This window comes from Engystomops pustulosus, chromosome 4, assembly GCF_040894005.1.
Source record: "Engystomops pustulosus chromosome 4, aEngPut4.maternal, whole genome shotgun sequence".
In the NCBI taxonomy this organism is placed as follows: domain Eukaryota; kingdom Metazoa; phylum Chordata; class Amphibia; order Anura; family Leptodactylidae; genus Engystomops; species Engystomops pustulosus.
Window position 1 is genome coordinate 193898846 of NC_092414.1, and position 18169 is coordinate 193917014.

Here is an 18169-nt window from a genome sequence, read left to right on the forward strand (position 1 = left end):
TAGAATAAAAGTATATCATTATTGAACCCGTACGAAGAACGCTGTTAAAAAAAACTGTTAAAAACCCACCAAAAATTATCATTTTCACCTATTCACTCTTACAAAAAATGCAATAAAGAGAGAAAAAAAAAAACATATGTACTCCAGAATGATACTGGTGCAAAGTACAACATGTCACGCAAAAACAAGCCATCAACCAGCTCTGCAGCCAAAAAAGTAACAATGTTATGCCACTTGGAAAACGGCAATGCAAAAATGATAGATTTTTCCCCACATTACAGTTTTATTTGACAAATTTAGTAAAACATAAGAAAAAATATTCATGTCTGGTATCCCCGTAATCGTATCGACCCATAGAATAAAGATAACATGATTATTAGGCTAAACAGTGGACACGGAAAAAAAAGTAAAAAATCCAGTACAGAATTGCTGCTTTTGTACTCCTGCCCTCAAAAACGAGTTCCTAAATTTTCAACAATAGGTGATACCAACCCAAAAATGGTAACACTGGAAAAAGCATCTCATCCCGCAAAAAAAATGCCGTCACATGGCCCAAATAACGGAAAAGCAAAAATTTTATAGCCACAAAAGGGGCCAATGAGGAAACTAAAATCCTGGCAGCTGCGCCTTCTGCGCCTCGCTGTGCCCCCATAACACAAGTAATGTCCACATGTGGGGGGTCTCTGCACTCAGGAGAAATTGTAGAACAAATTTTATGGTGGGTTTTCTCTTTTTATCTTTTGGAAATGTGCAAATTTTAGGGCTAAATGAACATATAACCGACACAATTTGACCATTCTAAATTTCACCTCCATTTTGAGTCAATTACTATGAAGATCTCAAGGGGTTAACAATCTTCCTAAAAGCTGTTTCTGTTAGTTAGAGGGGTGCAGATTTGAAAATGGGTTGGTCATATAGGGTGCCAAATATGTAAAATTTCATTCAAAACAGTATTTATCCCCAAAATGGTCAATTCTGAAAATACGGAAAATCGCTATTCGATTTGTAAGCCGCGTGACATCAAAATAAATTATCCAGACATTTCAGAAATTATGAAAATGTAAAGTAGACAAATGGGAAATGTTATTCAGCAACTTATTTAGGTGGGAAATCGATCTGCCTGAAAACGCGGTGATTTTGAAATTCGAAAATGGCAAATTTTTCAAAAAAAACATCATTTTTTCTTTTTTTTGTAAATAAACGCAAATTTTATTATCCAACATTTACCACTAAAATGAAGTACAACATGTGGGGAAAAAACAATCTCAGAATCACTTTGATAAGTAACAGTGTTCAAAAGTTATAACCATATAAAGTGACGCAAGTCAGAATCCAAAAAATCCTTAAGGGGTTAAAGGGGTTGTCCGATTATTTTTAAAATTCAGGGGGAGGGGCTGGGGCGGGATTTAAAAAAAACAAAAAGCTGTACTCGCCTCCTCTGTCACTCCAGTTATCCAGCGCTTCCTTCTCACCGGGCCGGGCCCAAGCTTTGGGTTTTTTTTTAAATCAGACAACCCCTTTAACTCTTCAGTTTTTCGTGTGTGAGCAAGAATTGTAATCAGATGATAAGGGGTAACATTTGATCACTGGGATAGATTTATTTGTAGCATTGTCACATTGTATGTTCTCTCCTTGTTTGTGTGGGTTTCCTCCGGGTCCTCCGGTTTCCTCCCACACTCCAAAACATACTAGTAGGTTGCTACTGTACAAGAGAGGTGATGGCACTACTTCTATTTACAAGTCAAAGGGGTAAATCATCAGGTTTTGGAGTGCATGGGTTCCATACATGTGGAGGTATATATCTTCAGTGGTGCTCAAATCCTTTTAAACGAAACCAGAAAGTACAATACACAGGGGGTGCAAAAATAGAGAGTAAGGATGGCACTCACCAGACTGTAGATGCAGATAAAAGAAGAAGTTTATTACATCAAATACAAATACTTACAAACGTAAGTGCAAGGGAGGGAGTGGGAGCTGAACACCCATGGAAGGGCAACGGCCGTTTCGCGCTGTGCTGCGCTTCTTCCACACCTAGGGCCGGAAGAAGCGCAGCACAGCGCAGCGCGAAACGACGGTTGCCCTTCCATGGGTGTTCAGCCCCCACTCCCTCCCTTGCACTTACGTTTGTAAGTATTTGTATTTGGTGTAATAAAAGAAGAAGTTTATCTGCATCTACAGTCTGGTGAGTGCCATCCTTACTCTCTATTTTGCATACTGGTAAGTGATTAGATTGTGAGCCCCATTGGGGACAGGGACTGATTTGGCAAACTCTGTGCAGCGCTGCGTAATCTGTGTGCACTATATAAATAAAGGAATTATTATTATAGTTATTACATAGCTCTCCATTAAAACAACATGTGCAAAACAGTATAGTGTAAATGAAGACCGCGTGTAAACGTGCTTAAAGTTTTTTTAATTTTGACAGAACTGCAAAAGTATAAAAAAAGTTACAACAATAGGTAAATGTCCTCTTCTAGACATATTTATGTCCCCTAATATAGGAAAATCTCTCTATACCACACATAAGAATTCGATCAATTGCACCTATAGCTAGACAACACTAGGTGGCGGTAGAGTGTTAAAAAGGTAATCTTTTATTTAGAATTTAATTTTAAAAGATACAAAGCAAAGGTTTTTACATTTAATTTAGGGAATGCCAAAAAATTATCACAAAAAGTTTTAGGGGGTACAGCAGTAACATTTGTTAAAAACTTAGAAAAAGTAGAAAAATAGAAAAAAGTATTGGAAGGTTAATAATTACAAATGTGTACAAACTCCATAACATAATATAAAAACATTTCTGATAAAACTTTTAATGGAAATCTACCATATAAATCCATCATGATAAACCAGGGACATTACTCATAGATCCAGGCAGCGTGACTGTGGTATATCTTTGCTTTTAATATATATTAGAATAAAAAATACGATAATAAAATAAGTAATGGTAACAATTACCAGTGATCGTGAAACTAATACCGTGTTGTAAACACAGGCACTGGTGGGTCAGAGTGGCGCCTAAATATCTGGGTACATGTAATTATACAATAATTGTCACATACCTATGATGCCGTATGTTATGCTGGTTGGGTAACGTCTTTAAGTTTATCAATGCTCACAGATGTGCAGTAGTGTGGACCGATGACGTGTACCAGGAGAAAAGGCAAAAAAAGTGGTAAAGAATTTGTAGGTGCGGGGACTCTGACAAAAATGAGACAGTGTAAAAGGGGGGGCACTCCAAGGCTGTGGAGTGCGGGGTGCCCTAGTAGACCCTAATGTTTGAGGTGATGAGTCCCTATAAGACCCTTCAAACCTCGCCACGGAGCCGCAGCCCTAAACAGCTGCCACCCCGTCTGGAACCTAACCCTGTCAACGGCCCACTGACCCTAATGTAGGGAGGGGAAGGGAGGTGTCCAGATAATGGTCTCATGAGCTGCGAGATGTACTTAAAAAATACCTTAGTCTATCTAGAGGGGGTGGCAGTATGTCCTATGTCGTGAAGATAGTCGGTATTGTTAGAGATAAGCAGGTAGAGAATATATAGCTGCGGGGTCACGCCTGGTCAAAAAAAAACCTACATGTCATGTTTCGCCTCTTCAATTGGGCTCATCAGGGGCAAAGGAGACCGGAACAACCTGCTTCCAAGCCTGTGTAGATGTATCAGCTGGGGACAGCAGAATAATTTTATGTAGTCTTGAATGGGATCGGGGCAGCGGCCGAGTGAAAAAGGTCCATTCCGAGAAGATAATTGGGGTGGACCGAAGAAACCTGGACTTAGAAGCGCCAGATGCTGCGCTTAGCGTCCGACGTGGTGCCGGAAGTGTCAGTGGAACACATGAGGCACAATCGATCAGCGCTGGGTCACAGAGAGGAGCACGGGTGAGCCCCCGACCCGAGACGTGGGTCACAGGAGCACCCATGACACATTGAATGGCCGCATTGTGCACGTACTGTTTTTGAGCAGTATAAAATATAGAGCATGTCCTATTTTCTCATGTAGTCAATGGGAACATATCGAATATGGTTTGCATACTGCTGTGCACCGTATGCTGCCATATATGCATGCATTATCCCGAACCGGTGGGAGGTGCCAATAGTCAGCCATCCATCATTTGTCAGCCCACTGCATTTTATATGAATACGAGCCATACATGCACATACGGATGAAAGACGTCACGTATATCACATTCATACAGCACGTAATACAGGACTGGAGAAATCACACATTCTTGTGAATGTTTTCTGCAAAATTGGACAATAAAATATCATGATGTTGAATAAAAAATAACATCACAAGAAAATAAATACAATAAAAAAGATTTATATTCCTATCAAAGATATCCATTCTCTGCCTACTGCTACTTCCAACTACTCAACAAAGGGCGACAATAAGGGTGAAACACAGGTGGACATGGTGGGTGAACATCGGCATGGTGCAACTTTACCTTAAGCACAGGCCCCTCCATCAAGTATCTTCCCATCAAGGCTTCGAGCTCTCCAGCGACTCCAGACTCCATTGCCCCAGTAAAGCATAACCAAATATTTTGGATTATTCCCAAAATTGAAGAACAGATTTTCCCCTCTAACTCCCAACAAGGTTTCATTATAACATTCCCAACTCAAGATCTTGTCAGTGTCACATTCATAAAGTCTTAGTGGCTTCTGAGACTGAAGCCTTCCATCCACTCCCACGCATAGTCCCTCCTCCGAGCTCATGAGCCGGCCTCCGGGGAGCCAAAGGAAGAGCTGAGAGTAGGAATCTGAGGAGCAACCGGAGGCAGTCAGTTCCAAAACGTTACTACTTGTGGGAGATGAGCGCACCTCTGCACACTTGTTATGGGCCTCGTTGTACAGGTGGAAGGAACCTATGTGGAGAAATATTGAAAATGTAATTCATTGAAGCAAAATCCCAATCTACCATGTGATGCTGGTACAGATTGTTCCATGGATGCACCATGGCCTGGGTGTGACTGCCCCTATAACTATACTCCTGGAGCTTGTATATGTAGATATAACAACTCACCCATTGTTATATATCGCCGTTGCTGCTCTTTTACCTTCTCCAGTTCAGTCTCCAGAGCATAATCTGCAAAATGTGATATAACCCTTGTTAAAGGGGACTTGTGGAATAAAATGGGGAAAATATCACAATCACTATTACTAGAAAATAGTTATATGGTTATTTTATGGTTGTTAAATAAAAAATTAAGATTTTACATTAACGCGGTCTGTCTCTTGTAGGTTTCTGTAATATCAAATATCAGGCTAAATATCTGAAAACAAATCCATCTCTGCCACACCTTGAAGTAGGGGCAGCTTGAGACCACCATGGGCCCTGGGCTGTATGAATATTATAGCCCCTACAAGTCTGGAATCACTTTATATGGTACTAGAATCATTTTGGGGGGGGAATAGAGGATGTGTCCCTTCTGCTGCTTTCAATCTGAAGTTTCAGGACCTTTAGAGGACCTTCAGAAGTCCTGAAATGGCTCACCTCTCCCCCCTCACCAAACATTGCAGAAATCCAGTGTGTGTACATGAGGAGTAACATTGTGGGTTTATTTCTGTACATTTATCTGTTGGTTCATCTTACTTCTGTTCTGTGCACATACTCAAAGTAGGGATTGTCGAACAATAGTCCGTTACCACTAGGTTCTGCAAGGCCATTAGGTAGGGAATCAGATTTATGGGAAAGTTTATGGCATGCCCCTTTTTTCTTTCTGTGACACTAGAATTAGAATTTTTCCCACAAAGAAGAGTTTTTGTTGAAAAGGTCTTACTGGCATCAGTCTGTCATCAGTCTTAAGCTAGAATTTCGGTATTGACCTCTACTTACACTTGGACATAAAATAACCCAAGATAAGGAAGCTCACGATCATCAGGAGGCTGCAGCAGAGAACAGCAATACATAGCCGGTGCTTCTGATAACAACCTGTGAAGAAGAAAGTGGTTTCAGATATCAGAGGTCCTCACTGTCACTCCTCGGTGGTCTTACATTGTCCCCTAGTTCATAGACACCCACTTCAGATTCTAGGCATTTAACCATAATCACCTGAGATCTCCAAGAATACCACCAGTAACACTAACAATCCTGTGACAGGCCTGTTTGTGCTTCCCCACAGGAAGTAATATTAGGGGGTGCTGTGGTTTAGGGGCCCAAGAGGTTTAGGGGCCCTTATGGTGTCACTTTCCCATATGAGAAGACTATAAACCATAAATTATAGTCGGGGCCTGGCACAGACTTTGCACTGGGGCCCATCAGCTTCTAGTAACGCCACTGCTTCCCCATAACACCATCTGCCACCATTCATGGTGCTCCAGTGTGCCCACATGTGTTGGGAGTGGATTCTTACAATGCCTTTGATAAGAAGGGATCCATGTTTTATCTCTTGGTGGTAGACTATGGCTCCACTGAAGTGTATTGTCTTCCGCACTGCTTGCTATGGATGATAGTCTCCAGAGGTTCTCGGAGTCCGGCTTCTCACTTCCCCGCACTGGTTCATATATACTTTCTTCTTGTAGATAAAGGTTACTATGTTCTGAAATAAAAAAAAAATTAACAGATAGTTTGATGCCAAGGGTCATTATTCTGTGTGAGTTCTAACTGCAAGAGAAGCATTGCATGACAGCATTTAGTCCTGATCAGGGCCGGCTCCAGGTTTTAGTGGGCCCCTGGGCGACAGAGCCTTAGTGGGCCCCTCTGTGGGCCGCCCTCCAGTGGCCACACTGCGCCCCCTCCCTGACTGACCCCGGGACACACTGATCCCCCTCCACCCCCCGGGGACACACTGTCCCCCCCCTGCGGACACACTGAACCCCCCCCCCCTCCCCTGCGGACACACTGAACCCCCACCCTCCCCTGCGGACACACTGAACCCCCACCCTCCCCTGCGGACACACTGAACCCCCACCCTCCCCTGCGGACACACTGAACCCCCCTGCTGACACAATGACCCCCTCCAGACACCGGGGGGGGGGACAGGTGAGTTTTAGATTCTGCCTCTATGCTGCGCTCCCGACCAGCGCAGCATAGAGGAAGAAATGCGATCGATCCGGATGGTGATCAATTGTACCAGTGTCTTATAGCGGTACTGGTACAATTGATCCGGGGGCCCGAGTGGGCCCCTCCAGTACCCCGGGGCCCCGGCACTTGCCCAGGTTGGCCAGGTGCTGGCGCCGGGCCTGGTCCTGATCCAAATACTAGTGCATCAGGCAACTCCCCCGCCCCCCAATGGAAGGTGACTCTGAGTCTCCCTGTAAAGTTTTTATGTTTTCTTGTTTACCCTAACTGAAACTGTTTTTCCTAGCCTAACCTATGCTTATACCATCATCAAAGACCTCCGTCTGCCCTGACCTTGGCTTGTCCACTGACCATGTCCCTGCCTATCTCTTTGTTGGCACGCGTCATCCTAATCCACCTGGGTCTGCCTCCAAACTGAAACTACTCAGAGGTATCAATTTGGTGGTTTCTCTAAGGTGAAGACCAGATCTTTGTGAAGGGTTTCATGAGTGAAAACTAAGCAACCACAAATGAGTAGCCCCAAAGTGAATCAATTTAGTGACACAGTGTCCCAGATATACTATATTCTCCAGTCTTTGGAGCGTGCACATGTATTTATGATGTGTTTGCGCCACTATTTTGTCACGGTTGCATTTTGTCTGACCCAGTTGAGAACTGTGCACATAAATTGGCGTGGTGGGGTTTGGTCCTAGTTCGGGCTGGGCCAGTGAGTCTAACTCCAATTCCCAAATTAGGACAACATGAAAGTAAGAATTTAGGGCAGATTGAAAATTCATCATACACAACTTAGACAAGTATAGAACACAGTCAAAGGGGGGAATTCCTCATTACAATTTGTCTGTGACTTGGTTGTCTATGTTCAATTCCACTTTTGTTTTATCGGAATTCACCAAGTGGATCTAATCTATGTACGTTGTTGTATTTGTTTTTTTTTTTGGTTTGTCTCATAAAATTTTTTTTGAATTTGTCGCAAAATGTTCTTTATTTTTGGCGCACATGTTCCATGATGTCTTGATAAATTTGGCAGTGTTTTTTGTTCTTTTTCTATGTCAGGGGGAAACTGGAGTCATTTTGTGCCAAAACATGCGCCTAAATGAAAATTTGTGGCAAATTGTAAATCATCAATTCAGTTCAGTATTGTAATTCTTATATAGTCTAGGCAGCGTCTATTTTAAAGTGACTTTGCGCTGTCCTATGTTAATTTGGCACAATGGAAAGTCGCGAAACAGAATTTTTACCACAACTGCGCCAAAACAACCCCAAGCATAGAGAAAAAACCCCAATGATAAATTCACCCCCCCCCCCCCCCATGTGTTGTGCCCAAAGAAGAAAGGTCACCTAAAGGCAGAAGTCAATATTATTCCTGCCTCATTATAGTGCAGAGTTTTAATACCGAGAACAGACGGGTCTGGTATTTGTCTCCTGTTCTCTAACCATTAAAACACATCACACCACTGCAGAGTAGACTTCTTATTACCCCAATCACTATAGCGCCCTCCCCAGGAGAAACAGCCTGACTACAGGACCGGGGAAGGTAGAGTGAACATGAGCAGATACAGGGATTTTTATGTGCAAATTATTTTTTGCTAACCCATTCTTTTTTGTTATATATAAGAGCAATCATTTACTTTTTCGGAAAAAGGTTGAGGGCTGCAGCTAGTACATTATATAATAAAGTCAAACAACATGGATGAATTTTGTGTTGCCCCCTGGTGGTAGAAAAACTTAGAACTTTTCATTTTAGATAGTAGTTTCTGTTTTGCAATAAATCTCTACTGGAGACATTTAAGATAGTGTTGTGTTATCTGGTTTTCTGGGATTTGTGACTTTTGTGCCTCTGCCCATTACTCTGTGTTTCAACCCAAGATCTTTGCTTGCTGTAAGTTATATAATAATTTCTTGTTTGCCTTCAGACGCTGCAGGCCTTCATGTGCTGCTTACAGCTGTAGTGTGTGTTACAATGGGGGTCATTTACTAAGGGCCCGAATCGTTTTTTTTCGTCTGCTTTCCTGAAAATTACAAGTTTGCGCCGAATTGCCCTGGGTTTTTGGCACACGCAATTGGATTGTGGCGCATCGGTGCCGGCATGCATGCGACGGAAATCGGGGGGCATGGCCGTCGGAAAACTCAACGGATTCGGAAAAACTGCGGTATTAAAAAAAAAATGTGTCGCTTGACATGCGCTTACCTGCACCCACGATAGGATGGTGAACTCCGGCGGACTTCAGCGCAACAGCGACACCCGGTGGACATCAGGCGCACTACCTTAGTGAATCGCCGGAAGACCCAAATCCTCGATGGAGAACGCGCTGCTGGTTCGCGACAGGACCGGGTAAGTAAATGTGCCCCAATTTATCAGTGATATATATGCAACATGCATATACTATGTTCCATCAATAAACTATCCTCTCTAAAACGTGTAATTATATAGAGCAGTGGTGGCGAACCTATGGCACGGGTGCCAGAGCTGGCACTCAGAGCCCTTTCTGTGGGCACTCAGGCCATCACCACAGAGGACTCCAGGTATCTTCCTGCAGTCCCAGTCAACCCAGGACTTGCTGTGCACAGAGCTATTTTAAAGTGACAGCTCTACCTGGGACTACTGGAGGAGTGGAAAGGTGTGGACAGATCTGGATTATCATTGTAGCTCCTGCTCCGGCCCTGACAATTCTTCCTGTTTATGGGACCCTGGAGGAAAGCTACAATGATCATCCAAATTTCTTCTATTTTCTGCTTTATTGGTGTCCTCAGGGGCTGATATGAATGAAAGATGTGACAGAGAAGGGAGTATAAGTCACTAATTACATTTCTGTGTTGGCACTTTGCGATAAATAAGTGGGTCTTGGTTGTGGTTTGGGCACTTGGTCTCTAAAAGGTTCCCCATCACTGATATAGAGGTTACTTTATAACATATTTATCCTCCAGACTGCATCTATTGAGTAAAACCACTAGATGGCTGTAGAGAGCTAAAAACTGAACTTTATTCATTCATTGAGTAAAATAGAGCATAACAATAACGTTTACAAAAATCAATTTCTACACATATCCTTCCCTATATGAGAAAAGTGTAGGCCAGGTACAGGGAAAGAAGAAAGAAAAGAGTAGATTAAAACCTATGCACAGGGCTTGTAGGGTCCCATTAGGTGGGTGGGAATGGTACATATAACACTATCGAAAGTCCGGCTTTATACTATGTGTGTTCTAAGAAGTCAGCAGAACTACCATAGATCTTAACAGCGATTCACCTTCCAGCTAGCAAGGAAAGAATTTCTCAAAACTAGATGAGTAGACAAAATACTGCTTCATCTTACTGAACTGCACTAGGGCCCAGAATGGCCAGGGGACCCTCAACTATCCTTCCATTTTTGCCTCCCATTTCTCTTACTCTACCCCAGACCACCAGGGATCATAAAGGGGTTAACCTCCAGCTGGGTACGTTATGGTAGCCTGATTTTACAATGAAAGCAAATGACAAATACCAAGTCCAATAGGTGAAGCTCTTTAGTGCTACTTACCTGAGGGGCTTCTCTTTAGGGATGATTGTCCATGCTGAGATGTGGGAATATAATCCACATTGCCATACATGTTTCCATAAGAGAGGTGAAATGACACTGAGGAATAAGGGGAACAGAGACGGCTTATTGTACTGGCAGATAAGAACCCACAGAATAATGTACAGCTGACGTGGGGGACACATGGATTGTACGATTATACGTATGTTCATCATGTTTGGGTTCCTGATACACAGAACAGGAAGAGATAGGGAAAGTAAAGTGTCCGCGGGTATGACAATAGCAGAATTACTCAGGAAACCAAGAGGGATAGCTGGTCAGGCTGCATTATAATACTACTATTCTCTAATTAATAATAATTTTTTATTTATATAGCGCACACAGATTACGCAGCGCTGCACAGAGCTTGCCCAATCAGTCCCCATCCCCAATGGGGCTCACAATCTAATATGTATGTTTTGGAGTGTGGGAGGAAACCCACACAAGCATGGAGAGAACATACAAACTCTTTGTAGATGTTTGTGTGATTCTCTATATAAAAGTGTGCACTATTTCATATAAGATTCAGTCCTATAAACCAGTGATTTTCAACCTGTGTGCTGCGGCATATGGTTGAGTGTGCCGCGGGGAAAGTTCCCTGAACTATGGTGCCCCCTGTGTAGCGCTGCCGCCACGCCCCCTTGTTTCTGCCCCCATACTTACCTACAAGCCCCGCGTCGGCGATCCGCCCATCTTCTGTAGCTCCTGCACCGCGCGGCCCATGTCACGTGACTAACGCGACCTGACGTCAGGTCGCGTAAGTCACGTGACCAGAGGCGCGTGGTGCAGGAGCTACAGAAGGTGAGCGGATCGCCATTAGGAGTGAAGGTACGCGGAAGAAGACATCAAGGGTAAGTATATAAGGTTATTATTTATATAGGGAAGGAAGCTAGGGTCTTTTTTTATTAGTAAAGGGAGGCCACTAGGGGTTTTTTATTAGTAAAGGGAGGCCTTTTATGACTGTTTTAGTGTCATTTTGTGCTATTTTGGTTGGTGGTGTGCCCCAGGATTTTCTAAGTATAAAAAGTGTGCCGCGGCTCAAAAAAGGTTGAAAATCACTGCCATAAACCATATTAAAGGAAATCTATCACGATTAACCAGGGACACTTACTCATAGATCCAGGCACTGTGACTGTGGTAACCTTCTTATATTTCTTATCCATGGCCACCTTCCTTCTAAAATCCACTTTTAAAATTATGTTAATGAGCCGAAAGGGCTCTGGGGCGTTACCAGAGCACCTCTGTGCTGTAGCTTTAAAGACTGTTACACTGTTTAAGAGCTCTGCCCACTCCCACTGTGTGAGATTAAGGCAGGCAGAGGGAAAGTGTTGATGGAGCAGAAGGAAGGGCTGGCAGTGTTACAGCCTTTGAAGCTGTAACAGCACCCGGCTAACCTGGGCCCGGGCCCCCAGATCAATTGTACCAATGTCGCTTTAAGATGTGAGGGCCCTGCAGATTTTGATTGTAGATTTAGGAGATTTATCAGAAGTGTCTGAAAGAAAAACTATTCTAGCTGTTTATGGCAACCAATCAGAGCTCAGCTTTCATTTTCCCCATTTATTGAAACATAACATAATACAATAGACATTTCAATCAGAGTCGTGAAGCAATGAGAGAATGTTACATGAGTCTATCTTAGGGCACTGACTTAGATGTGACCCAAGCTGTGAAGGAGAAAGAGTCCCTAAAAGTTATCCCTCCAAGGTTGGACCATGTGGTGTAGAACTGTGTGACTCTATCATCATCAATGGCTCTCAATTCTTCCATTCTGATGGTTCAGAGCAGCGACCCAATCCGCTCTGGAGGGAGGTACCGAGGATCTCCAGCAGCGGGGGATAATCTGACGAGTGGCTACAAGAAAATGTTGCACCTTTTTTTATTTTAGAGATAGGTCCTGAAAGGGCAGAAAGGAGGGCGTGTTCTGCTGTCAAGGTCACATGAGATTTGGTCAATGCGTTGTATAGTTGGTTAATATTCTGCCACAGAGGGGCGATGAGCGGGCAACTCCACCAGATATGTAGCATTGTACCTGTGGCTCTCTCGCATTGCCAGCACTGATCCAAAATCTGAGGATCGATTTGTCTCAGTATAACCGCGGTGCGATACCAATGTGAGAGATTCTTAAAATGAAGTTCTTGAAGTCTGCAGGACAATGAGAGAACATGAGTCAGAGTGAATACAGTAGACCATTGTTCTCTGGTAAGTTGTTTACCTGAGGCCATCTCCCAGGCCCTGGCGTAGTATGGTTTCAGGTCCCCTGTCTCCCTTGCCAAAAACAATCCGTAGAATAATGAGACAGTATGAGTGAGCGGAGATTCAGTGAGACATAACTCTCTGAATGTGGTGAGGGTAGATGTAAGAGTTGGTGAGGGTGCCAGAGAGATGTAAGAGTTGGTGTGGGTGCCAGAGAGGAGATGAAGTGTCGCTATTGCAGGTAATTGAGCAATGACCCTGGTGTGTTTCCAATACCAATGTCCACTAAAGGGCGAATCCCACCTTCATCCACCACATCTCTAATTCTAAGAAGGGCACCATTTATCCCCAAGAGAGAACGGGTTTGGGTCCCTGGAGTAAATTGTGGATTACCTAACAATGGAGTTAAAGCTCCCTGGGCAGAGACTATTCGTAATTTAAATGTGAATTTTCTCCAGGCCCGTAATATCTTCCTCAGGGCATATGACGTCTGGAGAGATTGTAGTGAAACTGAATTCGGCAACCAAAAAAAGGCCAACGCGTGTGGTGATGATAATTCCAGCTCTGAGGTGACCCAGAGGTTTTTTTCGATTTGTGATGGAATAGATCCAATATACATGTGCCTATGGCTGCTATGAGGTAGGATATATAGTCGGGCATCCCCACCCCGCCCTGTCATCTTGGGTCGCATAAGAAGACTTCTTCTAATGCGCGGGAGGGAACCTCGCCATATAAAGTGTCAAGCCAATTTTTGGAAGGACATAAAGAAGGATCGAGGAATGTCCATGGGTACAGTCTGAAATAAGTATAGGAGTCAGGGTAAAATATCCATTTTCAGTACATTCATTCTCCCAAACCAAGATAGAGCCAACGGTTGCCATTTGGTTAGGTCGGTATCTATAACTTTCAGTAACGGTTCATGTTATATGGGAGTATAAACGTGAGAGATCTGAGGAAATGTGAACACCCAAATATTTGGTAGATGTGTCTGCCCAACGGAAAGGAAAGACTGAAGCCAGATGTGATGCCTCTGAAGGCGGAGGTGACAGGTTTAGCATCTGCAGATTAACTTTAAAATTACTGAGTTTCCCGAAGATATAAACTCCTTCAGTGTTGCTGGGAGAGAAATCCGGGGGCAGGTCCCATAAAGGAGCAAGTCATCTGCAAATAAGGACATCTTATGGTGAATGCGTCCCACCCTCAAGCCCTGGAAATGAGGATTGCCCTGGAAAGTGATCGCCAGGGATTCCATTACTAAAAGATACAGAAAGGGCGATAAAGGCAATCCCTGCCTAGTCTTGTTTGAGATGGAAAATGGCAGTGAAAGTGCTCCTTTGACTTTGACTCTGGCAGATGGGCCCTGATATAAAGCTATAATTCTGTTTCTCATATGAGCTCCCAGACCAATTGAGCGCTAGGTTGCCTCCAGAAACCCCCAATGTACGCGATCAATGGCTTTTTCAGCATCAATGGACATGGGGGTCCCAGAAGTCTGTACCCTTGCTATCAGAGAAGTGGTTTTGATCGTGTTGTCCCTGGCCTCCCTCCCCGGGACAAATCCCACTTGCTCCTGATGTATCAAAGGGCTGAAGTTAAAGAGCTAAATGCTTAGAAAATATTTTGGTGTCCACATTCAGTAGGGCAAAAATTACCACAATGTGTCTGATCCTTTCCCGGCTTGGGTATCACTGTGATGTAAGCTTGTAAGGCTTGATTTGAGAAAGGGCAATTCTCAGAAATACTATTGAAAACCTTAGTTAGTAAGGGTATTATTTCTAGTTTACATACTGGGCTTTTACCAGTCTTAAGATTTTTGATTTCTGGAATTCCTTATACACCAGTCCCTTATCTGGCTAGTTTTTTTACTGAGAAAATATGGGTGGTCGGAATACGTGGATGAATTGCTTTGGCTAACCATGCTCCACATTTGTCTACATATTCAAAAAAGCCCTTCTGCACAACAATACTTTTGATCGAGAATGGGTAAGATTTCCTGTCGTATGGAGGAAATTCCGTCTTCAGGAGCTCAGATGGGGTGGATTTTTTTTGGCACATTCTTTATCAGCTGCAGAAAGCTGCTTAAGTTTATGGGGCCCTCTCGCTTTTCAGTCTGTACACATGAGACATGAGAATGTATTGTACTTTGCCTTTAAGAGCTTTCCATATAGAGATAGGTGTAGATTTGTTCAGGGGGGGATAAAGAGATAAAGAGAACCTTCTAATGACCCAAAAACAGGGGCGTGGTCAGACCATACAAATGTATCAATGGAGCACCTAGGCAATGTGTCCAGTAACCAATGTGAGAGGAAGGGGTAATCGAGCCTGGTAAAAACAGCACCTCCAATTCTGATCTTCAGGGACAAAAATCTACACTCCGGGTCGTACTTAGAGTCTTAGGATTTTGGCGCACGCGATCGGATTGTGGCGCATCGGCACTGGCATGCACGCGACGGAAATCGGGGGGCGTGGCCGAATGAAAACCCGGCGGATTCGGAAAAACCGCCGCATTTTAAAAAAATAAAAAATGTTGCGGGACTCGCGCTTACCTTCACTCGGTCCGGCTTGGTGAACTTCAGCGCAGCAGCGCCACCTGGTGGACGTCGGAGGAACTGCCTTAGTGAATCCCAGCCGGACCCGAATGCACCGCAGAGAACGCGCCGCTGGATCGCGAATGGACCGGGTAAGTAAATCTGCCCCATTGTGACAGACCTTGTGCTGTTTAAACTACTTTTTGGCTGTTTTGCCCAAGTCTTTTGTTCTGCTGTAAGCAGAGCATTCTTATTGCTCATTGTGGATCTGAGTGCAATGTAAATCTCAATGAAGGGATGTTTCATTTCATGTAGTGTACATGTTTAGGGCTGTGCTATTAATAGTTGTACCCACATATCCATTCATATAGGTAGATCACAATCCAATATGTCTGATCCTCATTTATTTTGATATCATATATTGGGGGCAGTTATAAATCCAGAATACTTAAGCAACATAGGGATACTTTAATTTCCTAAGCATCTTCTGAACCAACACACTACAGATAACTACCACCATCGTGGACAAGCCATGGACGCAACACTTTTTTACGCACTTACTACTAACATCCTTGGGAACCACCCTATTTAGGGCACAAAGGTAAACCCTGATAGGATTAGATAAGAAACCTGACCTTGATCTGATGACACTTTGACTTGAAGAAGGACCCCATGTACTGAGGAATGCCCTGCATCCAACCAGCTACCTCGGATGTTGGCAGATAGGACCACTACCTCACCCTGTTTAGTTTACTGCATTGAAGTCTTGGAATAAAGAGACTGAAAGTTTGATGTTCTACATCTCCATGTTGGATCCCTGTCTGCTGCTAATATCACGGGCCTCCCCCCTACCATCTACCCAGGGATACCTACAGCACCCTACACTGGGAGTGCTCCAGGGAGAATCTTCAATCTTATTGCAGTCACTCCCTCTTCTTGCATCAACTCGCTGGACCGGCCTGGCATGGACCAAGCCTGGTCCACCTGGATGACAAATCTAGCACTAGGTTGTGCTAAAGTTAGCCACTTAGGTACCAGGAGAAATCAAGCTGCAGCCAAGCCATTAGGTCAGGCCCCAATGGGAGGATGTTGCAGTGACATTAACAGGTCTCCTACAAGGGTAGATGGTCACCATCTAGCACACAACAGGTCCTGGTCTAACACAACTAAGTTATAACTATATATATTGACTTGATATGGTGTCGGACAGACCCAATCATATTTATCATATGCCGGCGTTCGTGCTGAAGCTTCTTCATGTATCCGGCGGGGTGCTGTGCAGCCCCATCACAGCCAACTCCCGGCCGGCCACTCCCCCCTTTCACGCCCCACTGGTGTTAAACTGGCGGATTGGGCTAAATTATCCCAAGTGCTAGCAATAAGCTAACATTTGATATTATTTCAGGGCTTCTACGTCACTTACGTGGTGCAGATGCCTTGATGAATATCCAATTACTTATTTATTTGGCCCTGTTTACTTTCCAGTACAATATGTCCCTAAGATCAAAAAAATTGTGCAGATCATAACTACACCATAACTAAATAACAACAAGGGAAAGAGACAAACATTCACTTATATAGGGGGTCAAATCAGACCTGTACCCATAAGAAGGGGTGTCTGCCAGGGAACTTACAATCCACCTCACAAATATAAGTATATATTACTCAAAGAAGCATATGAGGAAACCGGAATAAAGTAAGAAAAACATCTTTATTGCTTAACCCCTAGGGGACACCGCCTATTTTGGCCTTAAGGACACGGCCCCATTCTTCAAATCTGACCTGTGTCACTATAAGTGGTTATAGTTTTGGAACGCTATGAGATATCCAGGGGATTTTGAGATTGTTTTCTCGTGACACATTGTACTTCAAATTAGTTTAAAAATTTGGATGATATCTTTTGTGTTTAGTTATGAAAAAAAACTAAATTTGGCAAAAATTTGGAAAAATTCTTTATTTTCAACGTTCTAAATTCTCTACTTTTGATGCAGATAGTCATAGCTCCCAAATAAATTCATAACTTACATTTCTCAAATGTCTGCTTTATGTTGGCATGGTTTTTTAAGATTCCACATATTTTACTAGAATGTTATGAGGCTCAGAATTTAGGTATCATTTTTCAAATTTTTTGTAAAATCACCAAAACCCGTATTTAGAAGGACCTGCTCAACTTCTAATTGACACTGAGAGGCCTAAATAATAGCGAGACTCGTAAAATACCCCATTGTGGAAACTACACACCTCAACGTATGAAAAACCACTTTTAAGAAGTTTGTTAACCCTTTACGTGTTTTATAGGGGTTAAAACAAAACGGAGGTGCAGTCTGCAAATTGTAATATTTTTTCACAATACACTCATTTTGGGTGGAAAATTAAACATTTACAATGGATTAAATGAATAAAGGCTCCACAAAGTTTGTTACCCAATCTCTCCCGAGTACAGTGATACCCTATATGTGGTGGTAACCTGCTGTATGGGCGCACGGCCGGGCATAGAAGGGAAGGAGGCGCCATCCAGATCAGATTTGCTATGTCACATTGTACAGGCTATAATTTTTTTCTTTTTTTTAATGTGGACCTATAGGGGCTTATTTATTTTGCCACATGAGATGCACTTTTCTGGTACGTAATTTGGGGGAATCTATAGGCTAATTGGTGAGATTTTATTAACTCTTTGTTGGTGGAGGAAATGAAAATCATCACTTTTCAGGAAGATTTTTATGGGGTTTTTTTTTTGGCTGTTTACCATACCATGAAAATACTGTAGTATATTATTTTTATTCTATGGGTCGCCACGATTACAAAAAGACCTCATTTATATAGATTTTTTATTTTTTTCCCATTTTTAGTGCATAAAAAGTAATTTGGCAAAAATG

General features: G+C 43.1%; 1 protein-coding gene across 1 annotated transcript; it reads right to left on the reverse strand.

The window, feature by feature from the left end:
* Window positions 1-2401: 2401 nt before the first annotated feature.
* LOC140127941 (uncharacterized) lies at window positions 2402-10646 on the reverse strand. The gene is made up of 5 exons (XM_072149171.1): window positions 10537-10646; window positions 6354-6539; window positions 5837-5932; window positions 5024-5086; window positions 2402-4865 (listed from the first exon to the last, which is right to left on the reverse strand). Exons 1-5 carry the CDS (start codon window positions 10604-10606, stop codon window positions 4447-4449), a joined length of 834 nt encoding a protein of 277 aa, XP_072005272.1. The 5' UTR covers window positions 10607-10646; the 3' UTR covers window positions 2402-4446.
* Between the last annotated feature and the right edge of the window lie 7523 nt (window positions 10647-18169).